The sequence below is a fragment of the Myotis brandtii genome, unplaced genomic scaffold, assembly GCF_000412655.1.
Source record: "Myotis brandtii unplaced genomic scaffold, ASM41265v1 scaffold910, whole genome shotgun sequence".
NCBI lineage: Eukaryota > Metazoa > Chordata > Mammalia > Chiroptera > Vespertilionidae > Myotis > Myotis brandtii.
This window is the reverse complement of record NW_005371748.1, coordinates 551,839-577,167: the sequence shown is the minus strand read 5'-3', so window position 1 is coordinate 577,167 and position 25,329 is coordinate 551,839. Positions and strand designations below refer to the sequence as shown.

Here is a 25,329-nt window from a genome sequence, read left to right as displayed (position 1 = left end):
AAGGACTTGTATGCATGCATATAAGCATAACCAATGGACATAAGACACTGGGGGGTAGGGGAGGCCAGGGGATTGTCAAGGGCGGGGGGGAAAAAAGGACACATATGTAATACCCTTTGTAATACTTTAAGCAATAAAAAAAGAAAAAAAAGAATAGATTTCTAAATCATATGTCTGATATGATAATGTTTAAATTGCACATTAAGGATGTTATATGTTTGTGGGAGAGCCTGGTACCCTGTGACCACATTGACCTTCTAGGGGAAGGGAAGGGAGTGAGGTATGCCTCCTTAGGTTGAAGTGTCCTCTTCTGTGAGAAATTCTATGGAAGGAATTCTCTTCACTCACCTCCCTCTGGACCCCGACATCACTGATAACACTAGACTAAGAAAACAGGTAAAACTCCTTCTATCATCATTTCAAGATATGAATGATTCTTGGTTGCACAGATTCATGATCACTGCTTTTATTTTGTGTCTTGTCTCCACTTAAAACCATTATTATTTCTCATGTAATTAGTTTGGGTCTCTGCCATAGGCCATGGGCTTGCATATCAAATACTTTGCACAAGAGACTGTAGACACAGTCACAAAATTTACAACATCAAGAATTACAAATGTGGGGAGATTTAAAAAGACAGCAGAGTGAATCCATGCTGCATGGTTATGCTCCCAAGAACAACCTGGAATTACAACTAAGATACAGAAAAACTTCCTGAATAGTCAAAGAAAAATTTGCAGAAGATAACCCTGATACCCAAGGACTGAAAGTGGAGACTGCATAGAATCTGGTAGGAGGGGCAGAGGTGTGAAAGCACTGTCCAGGCACCCACGTAGAGCAGGGCTGAGATGCAAAAGGGCTGTCCAGGCACCCACAGACAGCAACTGAAGTCTCACAGAGATATCTCAGCTGTGGTAGGTTGCTACTGAGAACTTTGGGATCTAATCCCCAAGCTGGGCCACTAAGCATAGAGCACCAAAACTGAGGAGGGTACCCACAAAGCTTCTGGCTATGAAAAGCAGTGGGGTGCTGTCTTCCAGGGAGTAACAGCTGAAAATTCAGGCACCCTCTTAAAGGGCCAACACACTAAACGCCCTGTGGAGCCACCCACCTTCTGCTCTGGCACAGGGAGGATGAATCAGACTGGAACTGTGAGAGCAGAACCCAGGAGAGGTCTCAGGGGATAGAGCTGAAAAGGCAAACACTCCAAGTTTCCTGGGCTGAGTCATTCCCTCAAGCAGCAGAGGACATCTTCCCCACATAGACATTTGCCTTGCCTGGGGGGAATACAGTTGGCACACCCTATTGGAAAACACCATGCCCTGAGGCCACTTAAGAGATAAAAAATAACAATTAGCCTCCAGGCAAAAGCAACTGCCCCACCCTATTGAGAAAAAACACACACACACACAAAAAAAAAACACCCAAAAAAACTCTGGTCACAACTGAGGACGATTGTCTGGGGGTCAATTCAAGTCAGACTCCTATCAGTCTGTAGGCCAGTGGTTCTCAACCTTCCTAATGCCATGACCCTTTAATACAGTTCATGTTGTGGTGACCCCCAACCATAAAATTATTTTCGTTGCTACATCATAACTGTAATTTTGCTACTGTTATGAATTATAATGTAAATATCTGATATGCAGAATGTATTTTCATTGTTACAAATTGCACATAATTTCACAGGCGACCCCTGTGAAAGGGTCATTTGACCCCCAAAGGGGTCACGACCCACAGGTTGAGAACCGCTGCTGTAGGCAGAGGTGGTCTCTGGAGGCTTTGAGTCTGTGCCTGATCTAATTAGTCAAAACCAGCCTTTGACACTGTCCTGCACTAGAGATTGAGAGGTGTAAAGGATCTACCTAATACATAGTCACAAACTCAAACAGATAGCCAAACCGAGGAGACAAAGAATCAGCGTCCAAATGAAAGGACTAGAGAATTCTCCAGAAGAGATAAATGAAGCAGAAGTAAGAAATTTATCTGAAACAGAGTTCAAAGGTAAAAATGCTCAATGGCATGAAAGAAGATATAGTATCTATGAAAAAAGAATAGTCTGAAATAAAGAAAGACATAATACAAATAAAGAACACATTGGAAGGAATACACAGCAGATTAGGGGAAGCTGAGGATCGAATCATTGAATTAGAAGACAGAATTGGAAATATCACTCAATCATAGAATCAAAAAGAAACAAGAAACAGGAGAACAGCTTAAGGGAGCTATGGGACAGTGTGAAACGTAACAATATTAGAATACCAAGTGTGCCAGAACAGGCATACAGGGAGAAAGTCATAGAGAAGGTGTTTGAAGAAATAATGGCAGAAAACTTCCCTAACCTGGTAAAGGAAAAAGTCACACAAGTTCAGGAGGCACAGAGAACCCCAAACAGGGACCCAAATAGGCTCATGCCAAGACACATCATAATTACAATGCCAAAAAATTAAAGACTAAGAGAGAATCTTAAAGGCAGCAAGAGAAAAGAACAACCAGCAACAATCATAATATCACATGGTCTGACGTGTAAATAATTGGTGTGAACAACAAGCTGACCAAAACCTTTGGAAGGAAAAGCTGGGAAATGACAAGTCCATAAGGGGTTTGGGAAAGCTCCAGCATATTCCTGGAAACCTAAAAGGCTACACACACTCCCAGAGTTGTGTGCATGCTCTGCAAAGAACAAGTTGACTGAGAATTTCTTGTCTCTAGCTGACCTGAGACTCTGTATAAGCAGGAGTGAAAGCTCAGGTAAAGTGGTAAACAGCCTGCCAGAGCATTGGAGGCATGTCTCAAAGCACACATAGCCCCTAGCAGAGGTTGGGAGCTGTATTGGTTCAAAGTGTGGGTGGGAAAGGGAGTTCTATAGAAAGTAACTACACAGGGCGATCTAATCACAAATTCCCAACTGGGCAGGTCTAGGTGGGCAATCATGCCCCAGGCCTATATCTGTAGGTAAATATTTGTCTTTGCCTTAAGCAAGCCCTGTTCTTTGTTCTCGTGCATGTAGGTTAACACACCTTTGAAATGCCAGAGTAATCCTCTTTCTTTCAGACTCCTTGGAAGGAAGCAATCTTAAGAAAGCACATAACCTTATAATCCAATCCCTGTCTTGTTTTCTCCCACCTTCATGTAATCTTTTTTTATATTCCCTTCTTAATTTCAAATGTATAACAGAAAGTGCAGAGTGTGTGTGCTGCATAGTCAGCAGTGGTGGTGGGGGAAGCACCAGTGGCCCAGCTAGCAAGATGGCAGGCTCAGTCAGGGTCAGACATAGGCTAGGAGGCAAGGGCACTGTTGTGTGGTGGTGGGGGGCTGGGGACTGGTAGTGGTGGTGGCGAGGAGGTGGAAGTTAGCAGATGTGCTCAGAGTCCTGTGACAGTACAACATCCAAAAGGAGGAGATCTTGGTGAAGGGGGACAAAGTCATCTTGGCGGCAAGTTCTCTGAGCCCAAGAGGTGAAGACCAACTACATGGTGGGGGGGACTGGAAAGGAAGGCCAGTCCAGGGAGTACCACACATTGGATTGTATCTTATTTCTACTTAATAATGTGCACCATTCTCATCCTGTTTATGCCCGACACGCAGCCACTGAAAATATTCCTGTGATTAGAAGGCCTGACCAAAAAGAGGTACTTGGATATCTCAGTGGTGAAGCATCAACATCGGCAAGTATAGCCCAAAGCGCCCTGTAGAAATAGGGCTTCTGAGATCTACTCAAGTCAAACAAGCTGCAGATGAAGTTTTAGCAGGAGCAAAGGAACCACGAATTGAGGAGAAGAGTGTGTGCGCCTTGATCATTGACTATTGTCTTTGTTTCTGCCCAGTGGTTTGGGGGTCTGCTGTGACAAGACTGGAGGAGGCCATTAACAGTGGCGGCTGAAGCTGTGGATACAGTTAATGCTGCCTCCCTAACGGGGTCCAAAAAAATGAGTTTGGAGGAAACAAAGAAGATGACCAGAGAGGACTGGAGAAAGAAGAAAGAGCTAGAAGAATAGCAGAAACTGGTTAATGCTCCTGCAGAAGTTGATGAAGAAGGAAAAGACATCAACCCTCACATTCCTCAGTATGTTTCTTCAGTGCCATGGTATATTGCTCCATCAAAAAGATCTAAAGAGAATTCCATAGCTAATAAGTACCGCAAAGGAGCATGTGAAAACTGTGGGGCCATGACACAGAAAAAGAAAGACTGCTTTGAGAGACTTAGGCGAGTTGGAGCAAAATTTACAAGAACTGACATAGCTCCAGATGAACATGTCCAGCCTCAGCTGATGTTTGACTATGATGGGAAGAGGGATAGGTGGAATGGCTACAATCCAGAAGAACGCATGGAAATTGTAGAAGAATATGCCAAAGTTGATCTGGCAAAATGAACACGGAAAACCCAGAAACTCCAGGAAGAATTAACCTCAGGAAAATTAGTAGAACAGGCTAATTCTCCAAAACACCAGTGGGAAGAAGAGGAATCTAATTCTAAAATGGAAAAATACCATAATAGTGAGAATGAGGATGAAGGTAAATATGTAGATGACATTGACATGCCTGGACAGAACTTTGACTCTTAGAGACCGATTACTATTTGGAATCTCAGGATTCGAGAAGATATTTCAAAATATTTGCAGAATTTAGATCTAATTCTGTTTAGTGTAATCCCAAAACTAGAGCGATGAGAGAAAATCCCTATGCCAATGCAGGAGAGAATCCAGATGAAGTGAGCTATGTGGGAGACAACTTTGTTAGATACACAAGTGACACTATTTCAATGGTTCAGACACAGTTGTTTGCATGGGAATCCTATGACAAGGGATCTGAAGTGCATCTGAATGTCGATCCTACCAACTAGAGCTCTTGTATAAGTCCTTCAAGGTAAAAAAAAAAAAAAAGAAGAAGAAGAAGAAGACTCCAAAGAACAGCAGAAAGAAAGCATCTTGGAAATGTGTGGTGGCCAAGAACATTTGGATGCCCCTCCAGCTGAGTTGCTTCTAGCTCAGACGGAAGACTATGTGGAGTACTCAAGGCATGGGACAGCCATGAAAGGATGGGAGCAGGCTGTCGCCTGCTCCAGATATGAGGAGGATGTGAAGATCCACAATGACACGCGCATCTGGGGATCTTACTGGAAAGAAGGCCGATGGGGATACAAATGCTGTTACTCTTTTGTCAAACACTCCTATTGCACTAGAGAAGCTGGGGAGGAGATTGTGAATTCAGAGGAACGTATTGCAAATGATATAACTAGAGAATAATCTGTGAAAAAAAACCTCAAACTCTCATGGAGATGCATTAGGAAAAACTAAAAGAGGAGAAAAAGAAGAAGAAGCATTGAAAGAGCAGCTCAGATGGTGATGACGAAGAAAAGAAACATGAAAAACTGAAAAAGGCACTGAATGCAGAGGAGGCCCTCTTCATGTCAAGGAGCTCATGCAGATTGATGAGAGGAAGGGGCCTTACAATATCCTACATGAAACTTGGGGACCCACCCAGGAGGAAATGGAGGCCCATAGAATGAAGCGTCAGAGGCCGGAAGACCCCATGGCCTATTTCCTATTAGTTGTTTAGTTGTAGACAGTCACTCATGATAAACACAGCTGATGATATATTATTTTCAGCTTCTTGCCAATGATTAAAAGTCAGTAAGTCAGTGTCTGATCATCTTGCTGCCTGACTTTAATAAAGCTTCCAGAAGTCTAATAGTAAATTCATTTCTTTCCACGCTGAAAAAATAGAAGAAAAAGAAAGAGGATGTACATTAAAAGCAGATTAAGACTTTTATTTCCATTTTATATTAGTGATATGGAAAGAGACTCTGGCTGGCTTCCTCAATCTCTCTCTCTCTATCTCTCATCTTCCACTCAATAGTTAAGTCTTAAACTGTATTTTCTCAATTTTATGGCCCTTTATCTTGTGTTTGACATTTTAAAGGTAGATTAATTAATTTTCTCAAAACTAGGGCTTCATATTTTTCTAATTAGTAGTAACTATAATTTTTATTGTATAGTCATTTGATTTTGCCTTCTAAGGCTTTCCTGGTTTGTAGCTAAAAAAAATCTATCTTAAAGGAATTTTTTAGAACATGTGAATAACTTTATCCTCTGTGGTAATAATTTCATTTTTTTTACTCATTTATAAAATTTTTATTTTTAAAATATTTCCTTGTGTCTTACACCCAGAACTAAATGTGTTAAGCCTGTGAATGGAAAAAATAGCTGTTTTGTCATTCTTGAAACAGAGTTGACTAATCAGTGTTCGGTCTTTTAGCATTTTGGACATGAATGTTTAGACACAGACAACTTTCTTTCCTTTATCATAGAGGATATTATTTGTGATGCTATATTTTTGTGTTAATTGTGATTGCCTTTATTTAACAATCATGAACACTAAATTTGATTTTAAAGTCTTGTAGAATTCCCATGTGCCTAATGTTTGTAGCCAGCAGTTGTCACTGCAAAATTTGCAAAAGCAAAACCTAAAATTGACAGTTTCTTCAAAAGATCATAAGGATAGCATGTAGGACTACTGGGAACTGTGATTGCCATGATCCTCATGCCTCTTCCAAGAACATTGTGTAAATAATAAAGGCAGAGAGAACAGGGTCTGTGAAAAAAACGAGTTAAAAAGCTTTGACATGAGCATATTGATTTTTAATAGCTTGCTGGATTTTCTGAGCTACCAAAATCCGCTTGGATACTGCATTAAGTTGGCATCTTGGAAATAATTCTGGTGGGAGAGTAACTGAATTGAGTTGTCAAGTACTATGGATATCTGCATGGTTTCTAGATCAGGCTGGTATGAACTTAAAACAGCAATGCACATAGATCTAATTCTTACCCACTTCAAAAATTTCAAAAGTTTATGTTTTCATCTCCCTTCTTTAACATAGGATAGTTCAGCATAAATCTGAGATTGGAATTTATTTTGTATTTATTTATCTACTGTTATTAAAGGTTTATAATTGAGAATCAAAAAAGAGTGTGTGATCCTTGATAAAGAGAGATGGGCTGCCTGCTTGGAGGGTCACAAAGAAGGTATTGTACAGACTGGACAGGGTAGGTCTTTTTCTGAAGCTATGAGAGTGGAAAAAAAATGCTGCAATCAAAGCCAAAATTTTGGCTCAGAAAAGATCTACCATAAAGATTGACTTAGATGAGCAAATAACTGCTCTCAAACAGAGGAGTTTTGTGGACGCTGAGGTAGATGTGACCTGGGATATTGTCAGCAGAGAAAGAGTGTGGAGGACACGGACAACTATCCTACAGAGCACGGGGAAGACCTTTTCCAAGGATATTTTTGCAATTCTTCAGTCTGTGAAAGCCAGGGAGGAAGGGCGTGCACCTGAACAGCGACCAGTCCCAAATGCAGCACCTGTGGCTCCCACATTGCCTACCAAACAGCCTATCCCAGCTGCTACAACAGATATGACCAGGAAAGAAACTGCAGAACTGTTATTTGATGAAGCAGTTGGATCTTGTTTTGGCTCAAATGAACTCCTACAAATTAAAAAAAAAAAAAAAAAAAAGAGTCACAAACGTCTCACCAGCCCGTGCTTGGGAGGTAGTTTCTCAGATCAAAGTAACATTATAAATTAATATGTAAAATGCTGACAGTGGCTGTTCTTTACTTTGATATTTTGCATAAAGGTAAAATTTATATAACATTACATTCAATAAATTTGGAAATTGTGGCTACAGTAGAGTGTTGAGATTCAGAAACAGTGGGAATAAAAGTTAATCTCATTAAATCTCTATGAAAGATGCATGAGAAGTTAAAAGTGTAACCTGCTCATTTAGTTCACCATTTCTTCTTATGCTCAGAAAGTCTAGGCCATGCTTTGTTATTAATCCAATGAGTCTCATGACCCATGTGGCTTCCTGTCCCTGACTTACCTAGTGAGTGAGGTCAATAGAAGACATTCTCCCACACAGGCCCCAGAATGATCAGGGAAGTCTGACCTCAGACCCTCTATTTATAGGAAAGGGCTGGCCCACATGCAAATTTCTCTTCAAGCTCCAGGGTAAATCCTCTCCTGGGCTGTGCAGACTCACAGCTCTCTCCTCACACAGGGCTGAGGTCTCTGGGAAGGCAGAGCTGTGGTCTAGAAGACAATGAGACTGCTGGGTCTTCTCCTGTGTCTGGTGACAGCCCCCCAAGGTGAGGGTCTCAGGGGTCAGACAGGGGTCATGGGATGGCTGTGACTGCAGGTGGCTGACAGGCCTGATGCTTCTTGTCCCCAGGTGTCCTGTCCCAGGTGCAGCTGCAGGAGTCCGGCCCAGGACTGGTGCAGCCCTCGCAGACCCTCTCCCTCACCTGCACTGTCTCTGGATTATCCTTAACGAGCATTGGTGTGCACTGCCGCCAGGCTGCTCTTGGAAAGGGCCTGGAGTGGATCGGGGTTATAGGGAGTGCTGGAGATGCATACTATAACCCAACTTTGAAATCCCGACTCAGCACCAGCAGAGACACGTCCAAGAGCCAAGTTTATTTATCACTGACCAGCCTGACAGCCGAGGACACGGCTGTGTATTACTGTGCAAGACACACAGTGAGGGGAAGTCAGTGTGAGCCCAAACACAAACCTCCCTGAGGGAGACAGCAAGGCTGGGCTGGAGGGGGCACTTGGGGCACCAGGGGGCGCGCAAGTCATAGCAATCAATACAGGCAGCCCAGGCAGTGGCTCAGAGAGAGACTCAGCCTAGATCTTGTTGGAGTCTGGGTTTCCTCTTCATCTGACATTGGTTCCTGGACCTTTTCCTGAGTCATGATCAGGGCACAGACAGCTCAGCAGCAAAGAGCCGGTCAGTCCTGATGGAGGAGAGAGGTCACAGGGTGGCCATTGCCCAGCCCCCTGCACACAGAGAAGTTGGAAGTGGACCCTGTGCAAGGACAGCAGGGTCCTGCCCACAGCAGCTTTGGAGGCTGAGTCTGAAGATGTCCACACACCAGGGGATGAAATGACCTGCAGCTCTGACATAACCTCGGTCTAGGGAGGCAGAGAGGCCTCTCCAGCAGGTGCAATGGGCTCAGGAAGCCAGGAGAGGGACTGGCACAGGGTGAGCTGTGTCAGGGAGTGAGGACTGGTGGGGGTCTTGTGCTGGGAAGGAGCTGTAGTGGATGGATCCCCTCCAAGGGCAGAGGAGAGACCACTAAGCTTCTTCACCTGGGTGTCCAGATGTGGGCAGAAGTGGAGGAGTGAGGGCGAAGCTTGAAAGCTGCCAGACGTCAGCACCAAACCTGGGCTCAGACTCCTGTGTCCCCCTAACAATTGCAATACTAAGGCAAAGGGAGGAATTCATGCAACCAGCGATGATTAGCAAGTCAATAAGCACAAAACAGGAGTGATAGTGGGGTCTGGTTCTCACACTGAGTGAAATTCCCACTGCCTGATCCTCCCCTTGTACAGAAGGTCAGGGGTCAGCTTCTGATTCCAGAATTGCAGTTTCTAGAGGGTTCTGAGCATCCTGAGTTAGACGTCCTGCACTGGAGTGGTTCTCCAAGGTGTGGATTCTGAATTACTCCGTGAGCTGTAAGGTGTGAACTCAGGGAATAATTGCAGTTTCACGATGGCTTTATTGTTAAAACACATGATCAGGTCTCTTCAGGGGGGTTCACAAGCCCTTCCTTCTGATATCTCATTATTAGGTAAATATCAGTTAAGTGATTTAGTATAAGACACAACTGCTCTGCATTTTGATCCTCCCTCTCTCTGTAGTCTTATCCCATCATGAGCTCACAGGCCCCTTCCCAGAAAATCAGCTCCCAGATTCCTTTCCTTCCAGGGTCTCAGGTGGATGCTCGGAGGTCAGGTCCCACAATGACTCTCTGTGACCAGGAGCAGGTACTCACTTGCCCATTGTGGCCCCGCCCACCAGGTGACCTGGGAGAGCAGCCTCACCTGACAGCTGACAATGCTGCTGCCTCCTCCCCTCCCAGTGTTAGATGTGCATCAGCTTCCTGAGGGTCGTCTCCAGGGGACTTTAAGAAATGCACCCCTAAGGTTAAAAGGGTGACCCCGCCCCACCTCTGACTCTCCCTGAAGCAAGCCTGACCTGGTCTAACCTACATCTGGGTGTACAGGACCTATAAAAACACAGGCACACGAAGGCCTGCAATTCAATTCTGTGTTTGTATGAGGATGCATTTGATTGGCTTCCAAAAAATTCACACCCAGGCCCAGAATCCATGTGTGGTCCCTGCCCAGGTGCTATGTACAGGGAAGAGGAGCAAATGTAGATTTTATAGCAAAGTAAATCATCACAGTGTGTGTGTGTGTATTTATTAAATAGTAAATGTGCTGTGAGATTTGGTCACCAACGGGATGTGCAAATGGGACCTTCAATGAAAGAAAACTGAGGACATAAGAGGCCACAGAACCCCCAGGAGCTCTGGATGAGGGGAGGATTGGCTGTGTTCATGCATCTGGCAACTCCAGGGAAGTGCTCCTGCTGGCTTTCTAAAGCCCTGGTTTGGGGTCTCCGTGAAGAGCCATTGGAGCTCAATAAGGCCAGTTCACTCTATCCAGAGATGTCAAAATCACACGGTATCCCTGAGGGAGCAATATGACATTAGGGTACAGCCTTCACTACTGGACTAGAGATTCTGAGAGGTAAATGCCCTGTGATCCCAGGCAGGATCCTGCCCTGTAGAGCCAGGGCTGAGCAGCAGGGGGCTCTCAGGGCTCAGGAACAGGTGCAGAGGGAGTTGAGCAGGGATTTCCTAAGGCCTGGGGCTTCCTCTCTTCATACAAACAACCCAAACTGAAAGTTGGACATGACTGCTGAGGTGACTGTGAATATCCTTATCTATCAGAGCATTTGCCAAACTCAATGAGACATGAGAACTACACACAAGGAGGGTGTTTCTATGGCTTCAGGATATTTGAATTTTAAGGGACTGGCACAGGGATGGATTTATTACATCACTAGCAGCAGAATTTTGGAAGAAGACATTCAGGTGTCAAAGGAAGAAAAGATTCAAGTATCAAAGCTCAGATCTGGCCCAGGTGGCCCCATGTCATCCAATGCTGGGCTCACAATGAGGAGCATGTCCTGTGGGGCCTGGTAACTCAGTCAGAGGAGCTCTCTCTTAACAGAGGTCAGGGACCTGGCAGAGGCCACACATTTTACAACAAGGATTAGCACTTGGTGAAACCTAGCTCTTGTTCTTTGAAAAGATAAACAATATTGATGAACTGTTAGCCAGGCTCATCAAGAAACAAAGGGAGAGACCCTAAATAAATGAAATCAGACACGAATGTGGAGAAGGAACAACTTACACCACAGAAATACAAAGGATTGTAAAAACAAACAAACAAACAAAAAAAACGATGAACAATGAAATGGAGAAGTTCCTAGAAAAACACAATCTCTCAAAACTGAATCAGGATGAATCAGAAAACCTGAATAGGCCAATAACAACTGATGAAATAGAAGCAGTAATCCAAAATCTCCCAGCAAACAAAGCCCGGATCAAGTTATAGAAAACCCTAAAGACTTTAATAAGCATTCAAAGAAGAACTTACACTTATATTTCTCAAACTATTCAAAAAATTCCAAGAGGAAGGAACACATCCAAGCTCTTTTTATGAGGCCAGCATTATCCAAATTTCAAAACCAGAGAAAGACAATAGAAAGAAAGAGAATTACAGGCCAATATTCCTAATGAACATAGATGCTAAGATCCCCAACTCAAATATTAGCAACTCGTCTTCAGCAATATATTAAAGTGATCATACACCATGACCAAATGAAGTTTTTTCCTGGGATACAATATCCACACATCAATAAATGTGATATATCATGTAAACAAATTGAAAGACAAAAATCACACAATGTATTAATAGATGCAGAAAAGCATTTGACAAAATCCAACACCCATTTTTCCAAAAATCTCTCAGCATAGTGGGAGATGAGGGAGCATATCTCAACATGATAAAGGCTATATATGACAAACCTACAGTGAACATCATACTCAAAGAGCAAAACTAAAACCATTTCCCGTAAGAACAGGAGCAAGACAGGGATGCCTGCATTCACCATATATAAATAAACGCCTAAGCGACCTTTAGGACTGGACAACTGGCCAGTAGGTATGACACATACTGACCACCAGGGGGCAGATGCTCAATGCAGGATCTGTCCCCTGGTGGTCAGTGCGCTCTCAAGCCAACCTCCTGCAGTCCCCCTCTCCACCACTTGCCCTGGGCCAGCTGCCCCAATTAGTCCAATTGGGACTGGGTGATGACCTGGATCAGCCTTGATAGCCAGCCAGGCCATGGGACCACTTTCTTGTATGAATTCATGCACCGGGCCTCTAGTTCAATATAAAACTGGATGCCCTAGCCACAGCGATCAGCCAAGAAGAAAAAAAAGGCATCCAAATTGTAAAGGAGAAAGTAAAACTCTCATTATTTGCATATGTCATGATATTATATGTAGAAAACCCTAATAAAGACTCCACCAAAAACCTACTATATTTAATAAACAAATTCGGCAATGTAGAAGGATACAAAATTAACACCCAAAATTTGATGGTATTTTTATTCACCAATAATGAATCCTCAGAAAAAGACACTAAAGAAACAACTACATTTACTATTGCAACAAATAAATTAAAATACTTAGGAATAAACTTAGCCTAGGATGTAAAAGACTTGAACTCAGATAACTACAGGATGTCGAAGGAAGAGACAGAGGAAGAGACAGAAAAGTGGAAGAAAATACCATGTTCATGGATTGGTACAATTGACATCATTAAAATGTTCATACATAAAGCAATCTACAGATTCAATGCAACCCCTATTAAAATACCAACGGTATATTTCAAAAATCTAGACTCTCAGAGGGAAAGTGGGAGAGGGTGGTTGGGTGTGAAGAGATCAACCAAACAACTTATATGCATAGCCCATGGAAGCAGAAAATACTATGGTGAAGACCTGGGGCTGGCTACAAGGGGTAAATGGGGAATAAAAGGGGACATATGTCATACATTAAAAAATCAAGGTATGATTTTTAAAAAGGATTACAACTTGGACACTCAGATTCCCAACTGGCATAGTCCCTTTGTCATCCATCTTCTCTCATGTGTAGTTAAGACTCTCATGAATATGCAAAACAAATGAGGTGAACTAGGTTAAATATGGATAAGTCTGTGCTCTGAGTGCACCACACCCTTCCCTACAGCAGTGCTCACATCACAGCCCTCACCATGGACTGGAGGTGGAAAACCCTCTTCCTGTTGGCTGTGGTTACACGTAAGGGGCTCCCCTGGCCCTGGGTCAAGGAAGGGACCAGGGAGAGTCAAGGGGGATTTCCACCCACTCCTGCCTCCTCTCCACAGGTGTCCACTCCCAGGTGCAGCTGGTGCAGTCTGGGGCTGAGGTGAGGAAGCCTGGGGCCTCCATGAAGGTCTTCTGCAAGCCTTCTTGGTACACCTTCACCAGCTACTGGATGCACTGGGTGCGACAGACCCCAGGACAGGGGCATGAGTGGGTGGGGTGGTTTTACCCTAAAAATGGAAACACAAATTATGCACAGAAGTTCCAAGGCAGAGTCTCCATGACCAGAGACACGTCCATGAGCACAGCCTACATGGAGCTCAGCAGCCTGAGAGCCCAGGACACAGCCATGTATTACTGTGCAAAAGCCACGCAGTGAGGGGAAGTCAGTGTGAGCCCAGACATAAACCTCCCTAAGGGAGAGGCTGTGACCACCAGGGGGCGCTCAGGGTCCATGAACACAAGGACCATACCAGCAGCAGGTGCAGTTGGAGGTTTGGGCTGGTATCCCGTGTGGTTTCCTCTTCATGTCACAGTTTCCCTCAAGGAACCTCTGGATTCCTGACTCTGGGCTTACCTCTGACGTCTCTGAGTTAGAAAGTCTATTGTAAACAGAGACAACTTTCTCATGTGGACAAAACATAAAGTGTCTTTCAGACAATCTTGTGACCAAATGACTATTAATAATCAAATTTGCTGACCCGGGTTCCCTAAATATAACCAGAGGCTCTGCTAACTCAGTAGTGCAACTCCACACAGCTCAGGGTCCCAGCCCACCAGCAGCAGGACACGTGGATGCTGGACAGTGGCCACCACCAGCACATGAACACAAAGCTAGAGAAGAAAGACCCTGGTCATTGACTTGTCATCACTCTCAAAGCACCAATCGCAGGTGACACCATGAGGAGGAGGTAGAGGGACCCACCATGCCTTGGAATGGATGTCCAGGCTGATGTCCCATAAGAAGGGGCACCTTGAAAAGGTTTATCTCTTCATGGAGGTGTCTGTTGGGAGCGGGGCAGGCTTTTGAGAAAGTCAGACATGGTTTCCCGGCTGACATGGCTCAGTAATTGGGCATCGACCTATTAACCAGGAGGTTACGGTTTGATTATTGGTCAGGGCACATGCTTGGTTTGCCATCTTGAAACCCAGTGTGGGGTTTGCAGGGAGCACAGGTCAATGATTTTCCCTCTTTATTGATTTTTTGTATCTCTCTCTCCCTCTCCTTTCCTCTCTGAAATCAATTAAAAATATATGTAAAAAAAGAAAAAAAATATTTGGATCCCTCAGGTAAGGACACTGGTTCAGGATTTTATTGTGGACAGTGCTGGGGGCAGGGAGGGTCCTGCTCACAGGAGGGGCTTGTGTGGGTTCAATGTCCCACCTGCAGGACACAAGGGTGTATCCCCACTTTCTTAGTTTTCCACGTGCCAAGCTAGAGAGAGGGATGAACCTTAACATGTCATCATCAAAGATCACAAATAGAGCCTGGGAAAGAACCAAGATGGTGGGTAGGTAAATGCCTGTACTCCTTGTGGCCTCCCATAACCACTTGAAAATTACAACTAAAATACAGAACAATCATCATTCAGAACAGCCTGGACACTGGCTGAATGGAAGTCCTACAACTAGAGAAGAAAGAAGAACTCACATTGAGACCAGTAGAAGGGGTGGAGGCTGGGAATGGGTTGGTCTGACACCCAACTGTGCCATTTTTTTTATTTGGGAGGGAGATCGTCTTTGTAGAGGACACCCATAAGGAGCACGAGGTCCCTGCCCCACATCAGACTCCCATCCCAGGGTTGCAGAGATGGGAGGAGAAGTCCCTGTCACTTTGGGTTGTAAATACCAGCAGGGATTGTGGTAGAGTGACAGGGAGGCTTCTGGGATCACAGGTGTTCCTCTTAAAGGGCTGGCACAGGAACTCACAGGGTCCCATTTCATCTGATCCCCAGGGCCAGGAGACCCAGACTCGTATGGGAAGGAATTGGATGGTCTGGCATAGGAGCAGGGACTCCAGGGCAGCTTTCTTCCAGACTGGGGGGCTCACAGGGCTCATTGTTCTTATGCTGGGACCTCCCATGTCCCTGGGATGACTGGCAGCCATATCTGAGTTTCCATCAGCATAGAGCACACATTTTGCTCTGTCCTGGTGATTCCTTGAGACCCCACCCCATCCAATTTGCAGCCCCATCCAAGCTGTTAGCAGCAGGTTTTGCATATGAATAGCCTGTCCTGACTTTGCTAAAATCTCTCAAACAAGCTACAGCTGGGGACAGCATACCCCAAACCTATCCATAAAAGGCCCAAGACCTGGCACAAGCACTGACCGGCCTTGCTTCACAGCCAGGCCTCACCCGGGCACCTCCAGGCCCAATACAAATAGCAAATAGCAGCCTTCTGCAGATCTCTCTATAGCTCCTACTGAGTGGCTTCAGGAAGTGGCTGACTTTGCACCTGCCTAGAGACCCCAGAGCCAGTGAAGCCAACAGACAGTTTCAGAACATAGCAGATTACAATTCTACACAGCCACAAGCAACACACTCAAGGGGCAGACTCAGTGAGCACCACAGTCCCGCTGAAGCAAAGTCCTATTCCACAGGAGTGTCTCCTGCACAGCAGCTCTCCCACTGTAGTCACAGCTGGTCCCCACAGCAAGTTGGCCTGGAGCTCAATTTCTCCAAGTGACGCCAGTAGCAAACAAAGCTCAAATGCAAGACTATGCACACAGCCCACACAGCTCAGGTGACTGGATCGACTGAACCACTGGGCCCTACAGGACACCTACTACACAAGGCCACTCTGCCAACTCCAGGAGACATAGCAACTCTACTCAATACATAGAAACAAATGCAGGGAAGCAGCCAAAATGCGGAGAAAAAGAAACATGTCACAAATGAAAAAAATGGAACCAGGCAAACTATTGGATACAGAGTTCAAAACCGTAGTTTAAGGTTACTCAAGAATCTTCATGAGACCTTTAAGGATCTTAGTAAGAATGTCAAAGACATGAAGAAGGAAGAGTCAGAAATGAAGCATACACTATCTGAAATAAAGAATAATTTACATGGATTCAACAATAGAGTAGAGGATTCCAGGAATCAAATCAGAGGTAAAGACAAATAGAGACTCTTAAAAGCACAAGAGAAAAGCAGACTGTCAGCTGATTTCTCAACAGGAATTTTGCAGGCGAGGAGTGGCAAGAAATATTCAAACTGATGAATGATAAGGACCTAAAACCTAGACTACTCTACTCAGCACAACTCTCATTTAGATTTGAGGACCAGATAAAGAGCTTCACTAAAAAAGAAAAAAAAAAACTAAAGGAGTTCATCACCAGCAAACCAGTATTATATGAAATGTTGAACAGTATTCTTTAAAGAAAAGGAGGAGAAGCATGAGGAGGAGGAGGAGGAGGAGGAGGAGGAGGAGGCGGAGGAGGAGGAAAAAAGTAAAAAAAGATGAAGGAGAGATAAAAATATGATCAATAAAATGGCAACAAATACATATCTATCAACAATTAAATCATAAAATCAAAATAAATAAATAAGAATCTAATGAAAAAAATAAACTAATGAAGAGAATAGAATTAGAGGCTTGGAAGCATGGAACAGACTGAAGAATCTCAGAGGGATGTGGGGAGAGAGGGTGGAAAGAGACTAACCAAATATCTTACCTATGGACATACATAGTAGGGTAGTGAAGGCCTGGGGTGGGGCATGAACTGGGTAGAAAGGGGGAATGGAGGGGAAAAGGGAGGCATCTGTAATATTCTGAACAACAAATATTTTTAATAATAGAACCTGACTACTTATTCCACTAACACATGTAAAATCTGAGTGAAAACAAGGAGCTACAAACCATTGTGGGTAGAAAACAGTTCTAAATCTTCAAAGATAAGAATAATGAACACCTGTGAGCACTGATAAGAAACAATAACAGGATTAGCCAGAGGCCTTAGGTCAAGGTCAAGGGTGGACACTGCTGACTCTGAAGGATTTTGGTCAGCTTTCTGCTCCACAGACCAGGAGCTCCCTCAGGATGATGAGGATCCTCAGGTGGGGGAGCTCTATTGGAGCTCTAATGGGGTGGGGTTGTGATTGGATACTTTAGTTGCTGCTATGGATGATGCATGTGTCCCTCCAATACTCACACATTAAAACCTAATGCCCAAGAAGATGATGTTAGGAGGTGGGGCCTGGGGACCTGCTTAGGTCTTGAGGGTGGAATTCTCATAAGTGGGATTAGTGCCCTTAAAAAAGAGGGCTGGGGAAGCTCCCTTGGTCCATCCACCTCTGAGATTCCAGCGAGAAATCAGCCACTAAGTTGATTCCTCAACAGAAACTCTATCTGCCAGGATCCAGTCTTGGATTTCCCAGCCTCTTCACCTGTGAACCTCCCACTCTGTGGACTGTGTCACAGCCCCAGGAAAGATGGTGAGTGTCGTGTCACATGACCACCAGGAAGGACCCCGGAGTTTACTCCTGCATTGGTTGTTCAAAGTACACCCTGCGTTTTCCCCCAGTGATGGGCAAGGACAGTGTTTCTCTGATGTTTTCTTCAACAGACAGAGTCTTCTGTCTCTGAAGTTCATGGGAGGCTCTGACACAGCTGTGGTGGAAAGGCAGCTTTAGAGCTGGGTGAAGGCATGAGCCTTTTCAGTATCTCCCACATCAGCACACAGCAAGGCGGAGGGTCACTGGAGGAGAAATCTATAAATGCCTGGCCTTCCCAGTCACCAAGTCACAGGGAGGCGGCTGATGTCCTCCTGACGCCGAGGACACGAAGGCCACTTGGGAGGACCCTTGGCCAAGGAGCTGTAAGGATACATTTAGGTTTGACCATTTTAACCTAAGAATGCCATTCTATCAAACTTTCCAGAGATTGTCTGTAATAAAGATGGTGGGTACTTGAATCCTAGTGGCTCCCTACAGAGCATTGAATAATGATTCCTGTGATGTGCGCCAGAGGATGAGTCACTTGCTGTAAAAGTTGGTCTGCCATGAGGGGGACAGGGGAATAGACTGAGCCCAGAGAGTGTCTGGGGCAGATAAAAGGCTCTAAGTGTGCAGGCTCCTTCTTCTGTTTGGAAAGCACAGAAGAGCAGCATTGCAGGACCCCAGCCCTGGGAGCTGGAGGTGCGGAGGAAGCTCTCTCTGGGTATCAACACATGACAAGGACACTGGAAGAATTTACACTGAACTGGAATATCCTGGCCCTGTGGGTGGGACATCATTGTAAATTATCTAGGCTGTAACTGATGATGGTGGTATTAACAACAGCCACACTGCAGCACACAGATTAGCCACCCCTCATGAACATCTCCATGCTCACAGGACAGGAGGTGCATGTCTCTCTGAGTCCAGGGGACTGTCCCTCAGGGACTCCAATCTTCTTTTCCTAATGGGAGAAGCCATGCAAATGGGGAGCTTTTTTTGCTGATAAGCCCAGCCTAGCCCCTGCCCCTACACCTCTGGGAGAGCAGCCCCACCCCTGGGACCTGTAGTCTCCATTTGCTCCAGGAGTCAATCCAGAGGAAGCACCATGATGTGTGGGCTGAGCTGGGCTCTCGCTTTGATGCTCTTACATGGTAACATCATGGAGAAGCTGGGGCATTGTGAGTGTGAATGTGTGTGTGTGTCAATGTGTGTGCCTGCTCCTAACAACAACTATCTTGTTGCAGGTGTCCAGTGTGAGGTGCAGCTGGTGAATTCTGGAGGAGGCTTGGTGCAGCGTGGGGGGTCTCTGAGACTCTCCTGCAAATGCTCAGGATTCACGTTCAGTGACTATTATATAAACTGAATCTGGCAGACTCCAGGAAAGGGATTGGAATGGGTAGGTTTCATAAGAAACAAAGCCAATGGTCACACCACGGAATACGCTGCATCAATGAAAGGCAGATTCACTATCTCCAGAGATGATTCCAAAAGCACTGCCGACCTGCAAATGAGCAGTCTGAGAGCCGAGGACTCGGCCTTGTATTACTGTGCAACAGAGGCACAGTGAGGGGAAGTCAGTGTGATCCCAGACACAAACCTCCCTGCAGCAGAGGTTGCGACCACCAGGGGAGGCTCAGGACACACAGACTTTGTGTTGCAGCCCAGGAGCAGTTGGAGGTGTTGTTTATGGCTGTTTCCTCTGAGGATTCTGGGTTTCCTCCCCATATAACAGTTTATCCAAGAGTCTCTCTAGACCTATGCCTCTGTGACTACCACTGATGGTGTTGCAGAAAACCAAATAAAACCAAGCGACGCTTTAAAGAAGAAGAGTGACACTTTTTATTTACACTGGCGGACTCAGGGAATAACTTTTCAAATCTGAGTAAATTAACATGTAGGGGTCTTTTCCTTTATATCTTCTGGGCTCTTTGTCCCGCATATAAGGATTATACTTCCTGGCCTTTTTGCGGGCTTTGCAAGAAGACCCCCAGGTATTGGGGGTCTCCAGGCCATATCTGATGGTCTGGGCTGGTGCCAGCATTAATGACCCTCCCTCTGGGGCAGTGCACTGTTCACAGTTTTATAGTCTCTGTAACAGGTTCTGCAATGGCAGTTTCTAGGAAAGAAGTAATGACTTAATTATAGGTTATCAAGAATGTACACTGGGCTGGTTGGCATGGATTCCAATTGCTAGCCCCCCAAATATCAGGGTTACATTGTAATTAGCCCTTTTTAGCCTTCTCAATGGCTCTTTATCTTAGCAGTTTTATTATATTAGTAGGAACACTCTCACATGCAGCACAGGTGAAGTTTCATGTTTACAGGAAGATAAACGCAGAGGGTGAGGGATCAAGGTGGCTTAGATGTAGGTAGATTTATTCTCAACTCTTCCCACAACGAACTGGAAATCACAACTGAATTGGGGATCATTCACTCTGAATTACCAAAGAAAGACTATCTGAAGAGGAGACATTTAACCAAGGAGCCCAGAGAAGGCACCTTGAGACTGGAAGGAAGGGGGGCATTCGAAAGGAACTGGCCCCTCTCCCTTGGTTGGAGGTCACGTGATAGAGGGATAGTTTAGCTGCAGAGGTTCCCCTGAGAGTTGTGAAGCCCATACCCAGATAAGACCCTGCCTGAAGTGCCACAGACCTGAATAGGGACCCACATCGCACCCAGCTGTGAAATGCAGGGAGGTTTCTGTCTGCCAAGGAGAGCCAGAGTCAGCTGGAGACAAAGCCACCCCTTTAAAGGGCCAATGAGCAAAATGTGTGTTAGCAGCCACTCATGCTGTGCTCCAAGGGAAGGAGGTGGACAGATGGCAGTTGCCTGAGGAGAGTCAGGATGGGTGGCTTTGGGGACGGATGTGGGGAAGAGCCTCCAGGACCCTGTACTGAGCCCTCCTCCATTCCTCAGCAATCCGGATCCAATGGCATCAGCCTGCGGAAAGCAATCCCCCACCTCTGGAACCCTGTCACCTCACCCTGCATCTTAGGCCCTGCTGAGGAGTCAGTGGCATAGTGCTTGGCATAGGCGTCTGGTCATCTCAGGAGGTGTTAGAGTCTGGCTTTGGTGAGGCCATTGACCTACTTTCCCTTGAAACTCACTGGTGCAGGCTCCTCATAGGAGATCTGATAGAAACAGCATCCTGGCTTCTGGGAGCCCAACCTCTGGTCTCCCACCTGCCTGACCACCACGGACTCCAAGGTACCAAGTTCAGGAAAAAATTCAGGACAGACTCACCCACAGCCACACCCTCCCCTCCAGAAGTGCTCACAGCACAGCCCCTCACCATGGACTGGAGCTGGAGAACCGTCCTCTTGGTGGCCGTGGCTACAGGTAAGGGGCTTCCCAGTGTCTGAATTGAAGGGGGGACCATGGAGAGTCAAGGAGGATTTCCACCCACTCCTGTCCCATTTCCACAGGTGTCCACTCCCAGGTGCAGCTGGTGCAGTCTAGGGCTGAGGTGAGGAAGCCTGGAGCCTCCGTGAAGGTCTCCTGCAAGGTTTCTGGATACACCTTCACCAGCCATGCTATGAGCTAGGTGAGACAGGCCCCAGGAAAGGGCCTGCAGTATATGGGCTGGATTGACACAAATATTGGGACACCCACGTTTGCCCAGGGCTTCTCAGAAAGATTTGTCTTCTCCAGGGACACCTCTGTCAGCACGGCCTATCTGCAGATCAATGGCCTCAAGTCTGAGGACACGGCCATGTATTACTGTGCAAGAGACACAGTGAGGGGAAGTCAGTGTGAGCCCAGACACAAACCTCCCTGCAGGAGAGGCTGTGACAACCAGGGGGCGCTCAGGGTCCCTGAACACAAGGACCATCCCAATAGCAGGTGCAGTTGAAGGTTCCAGCTGGTTTCCTGTGGGGTTTCCTCTTTATGTCACAGTTCCCCTCAGGGAACCTCTGGATTCCTGATCTGCACTTACCTCTGAAGTCTCTGAGTTAGAAAAGATGTGTTGTAAACAGAGACAACTTTTTCACATGGATAAACCACAGAGCCTGCCCCTCAGACACTCTTGTGCCCAAACAACAATTAAACATCAAGTGTTCTGACCTAAGTCACCTGATTCTAACCAGAGGCTCTGATGATTCAACAGTGCAGCTCAGCCCCACAAAGCTCATGTCCCAGTCAGCAACAGGACATGTGTGTTCTAGACATCTTGCCCCAGAGGAGTGTGTCCCCAAAGGTAGAGAAGAAAGACCCTAGTTGTGATGGTCACTGACTTGTCGTCACTCTCATAGCACCAATAGCAGGTGACACCATGCGGGGAAGTAGAGGGATCCACTGTACCTTCCAATGGATGGGCAGCCTGATGATGTTCACACACAGAGGGACCTTGTAAAGGTTTATCATTTCATGGAGGTGTCTGTAGGGAGCAGGGCAGGCTTTTCAATGAGTAAGATTTGATGGGTTCCCCAGGTAAGGACACTTGTTCATGTTTTTATTTTGGGTCAGTGGTGGGGCCTGGGAGGATCCTGCTCAAGGGAGGGGCTCATCTTGGTTTAATATCTCTCTTTTCAGTTTCTCAGGTGGACAGGAAAAGAGAGGGATGAACCTTAACATGTCAGCTTCAAACATAAAAAATAGAGCCTGACTACTTACTCCACTGACACCTATAAAACATGAGTAAACACAAGGAGCTACCCATCATTGTGGGCAGAAAACAGTTCTAGGTCTTCAAACAGGAGAATAATGAGCACCTGTGAGCATATAAGAAAACAAGATTAACCAGAGGCCTTAGGTCAAGGTCAAGGGCAGACCTCATTCTGCAAAGTCATCAGCTTGTTCTGAAGGACTTGGCTCAGCATTCTGCTTCCACAGACCAAGAGCTCCCGCAGGATGACAAGGATCCTAAGGTGGGGGAGCCCTAGTGGAGCAGCCTTCCAACTGGGTGAGGTCATGTTTTATCCTTGAATTGCTGCTATGAGCACCATGCATGTGTCCCTCATACTCACATATTAAAACCTAAAACCCAAGGTGATGGTGTTAAGAGGTGGGGCCTGGGGACCTACTCAGGACTTGTGGGTAGAGTTCTCATTAGGAGAATAGTGTCCTTAAAAAAGAGGGCTGGGGAAGCTTACTTGGTCCATCCACCTCTGAGATTACAGAGAAAATTTAGCCACCAGAATGCGGGTGCTCACCAGAAACCCAACCTGCCAGGATCCAGTCCTGGATTTCCCAGCCTCCTCACCTGTGAAACCCTCACTCTGTGGACTGTCACAACCCCCAGAATGATGGAGAATATGGTGTCACATGATCATCAGGACTGACCCAGGAGTTGACTGCTGCATTGGTTGTTCAAAGTACACCCCGTGTCCCGCCCCCCACCCCGTGATGGTCAAGGACAGCGTTTCTCTGATGTTTCCTTCAACAGACAGAGTCTCCTGGTGGAAGGTCAGGGGAGGCTCTGACACAGCTGTGGTGGAAAGGCAGCCTGAGAGCTGAGGGAAGACATGAGCCCTTTCAGGACCTCCCACATCAGCACGAAGCAAGGCTGAGGGTCACTGGAGGAGAAATCTGTAAATGCCTGGTCCTCCCAGTCACCAACTCACAGGGAGACGGCTGATGTCCTCCTCACACTGTGGACACCAAGGCCACATTGGAGGACCTTTGGCCAAGGGGCTTTAAGGGTGCACTTAGGTTTGATCATTTTAACTTAAGAATGTCATTCTCTCAAATTCCAGAGATTGTATGTAATAATGACAGTTGGGTACTTGAATCCTAGTGGCTCCTTAAAGACCATTCATTGAATAGTGATTCCTGTGATGTGAGCCTGTGGATGAAATCACTTGCTGTAAAAGTTGGTCAGCCATTTGGGGAGAGGGGTAAAGAGGCTGAGTCCAGAGAGTGTCTAGGGCAGTCAAAAGGCTCTAAGTGTGCATTCTCCTGCTTCCCTCTCTCTCTCTGCTCTGATGGACCCACTGCCACAGAAGGGCATGGGGAGTAGTTATGTCTGGAAAGCACAGAAGAGCAGCCTTGCAGGCCCCAGCCCTGGAAGCTGGAGGTGCTGAGGAAGCTCTCTCTGGGTATCAACATGTGGACAAGGACACATGAAAAATTTACTCTGAGCTGGAATATTCTGGCCCTGTGGGTGGAGACATCATTGTAAATTATCTAGGGTGTAACTGATGATGGTGGTATTAACAACAGCCACACTGCAGCACACACACGAACCATCCCTCATGAACATCTCCACGCTCACAGGAGGTGCTTATTCCTCTGAGGACAAGGGGGACTGTCCCCCAGGGACTCCAATCCTCTTTTCCTAAGAGGAGGAGCCATGCAAATGGAGAGTTCCTTCTGCTGATAAGCCCAGCCAAGCCCCTGTCCCTGCACCTCTGGAAGAGCAGCCCCACCCCCGGGACCTGCAGTCTCCATTCTTTACAGGTGTCAACCCAGAGGAAGCACCATGACGTGTGGGTTGAGCTGGGCTCTAGCTTTGATGCTCTTACATTGTAACATTATGGAGAAGCTTGCCCTTGTGAGTGTGTGTGTGTGTGTGTGTGTGTGTGTGAGTGTGAGGGTGTGTGCCTGCTCCTAATGCCAACTCTCTTATCTGCAAGTGCCCAGTGTGAGGTGCAGCTGGTGGAGTCTGGAGGAGGATTGGTGCAGCCTTGGGGCTCTCTGAGACTCTCCTGCAAAGGCTCAGGATTCACATTCAGTGACTATTATATTCACTGGATCCGGCAGACCCCAGGAAAGGGATTGGAATGGGTAGGTTTGATAAGAAACAAAGCCAATGGTCACACCACGGAATACGCTGCATCGGTGAAGGGCAGAGTCGCTATCTCCAGAGATGATTCCAAAAGCACTGCCAACCTGCAAATGAGCAGCCTGAGAGCCTAGGACACAGCCATGTACAACTATGCAAGAGACACAGTGAGGGAAGTCAGTGTGAGATCAGACACAAACCTCCCTGCAGGAAATGCTGCTATCAACAGGGGGCGCTCAGGGTCCCTTAACACTAGGACAATCCCAACACCAGGTGCAGTTGGAGGTTTGGGCTGGTTTCCTATGTGGTTTCCTCTTCATGTCACAGTTCACCTCAGGCAACCTCTGATTCCTGACTCCGTTCTTACCTCTGAAATCTCTGAGTTAGAAACGTCTGTTGCGAGGAGAACCAAGATGGCAGCATAGGTAACCACCAGAGTTTGCTGCCTCGAACAACCACTTCAAAAATACAACTAAAAGACAGAACCTACATCATCCAGAACCACAGGAACGGGGAACCGGGGGTGGGGAGTGGGGAGGGGGAGGGGCCCACTGTGGGCAGCCAGGGAAGATGGCCCTGATCACAGGCCAGGCCTAGGGACCATACCTGTGCACGAATTTCGTGCTCCGGGCCTCTAGTAATTCTATAGTGCTACTAGAATGTAAACTGTAATGGGGAAAAAAATTTTTAATTGCACTTACAAAAAAATTAAAATAAAATGAAATGAAACTAAAAAAGAAAATAAGGGTTCCCCATAGGCATATCTCGTTTAAAGCAAAAAGACTTTTTCATAGGCATTGCATGCCACAAAATATTAAAATAATCTGACTGCGACCAAGATGGCGGCATAGGTAAACACCGGAGACTGCTGCCGCAAACAACCACTTCAAAAATACAAC

The 25,329-nt window shown here is 46.1% G+C and overlaps 3 pseudogenes and 1 gene segment (V, D, J or C); all 4 read left to right on the top strand.

The window, feature by feature from the left end:
- Positions 1-7,447, top strand: part of LOC102256890 — a 10,515-nt pseudogene extending 3,068 nt beyond the window's left edge.
- Positions 3,867-5,556, top strand: LOC102252980 (annotated as a pseudogene).
- Positions 7,448-13,197: 5,750 nt separating the features above from the next.
- On the top strand, positions 13,198-13,646 carry LOC102256581. The segment is given in 2 exon segments: positions 13,198-13,243; positions 13,330-13,646. Coding segments are annotated over 2 exon segments (363 nt in total).
- A 7,353-nt stretch (positions 13,647-20,999) lies between these two features.
- LOC102252674 lies at positions 21,000-21,445 on the top strand (annotated as a pseudogene).
- Positions 21,446-25,329: the final 3,884 nt, after the last annotated feature.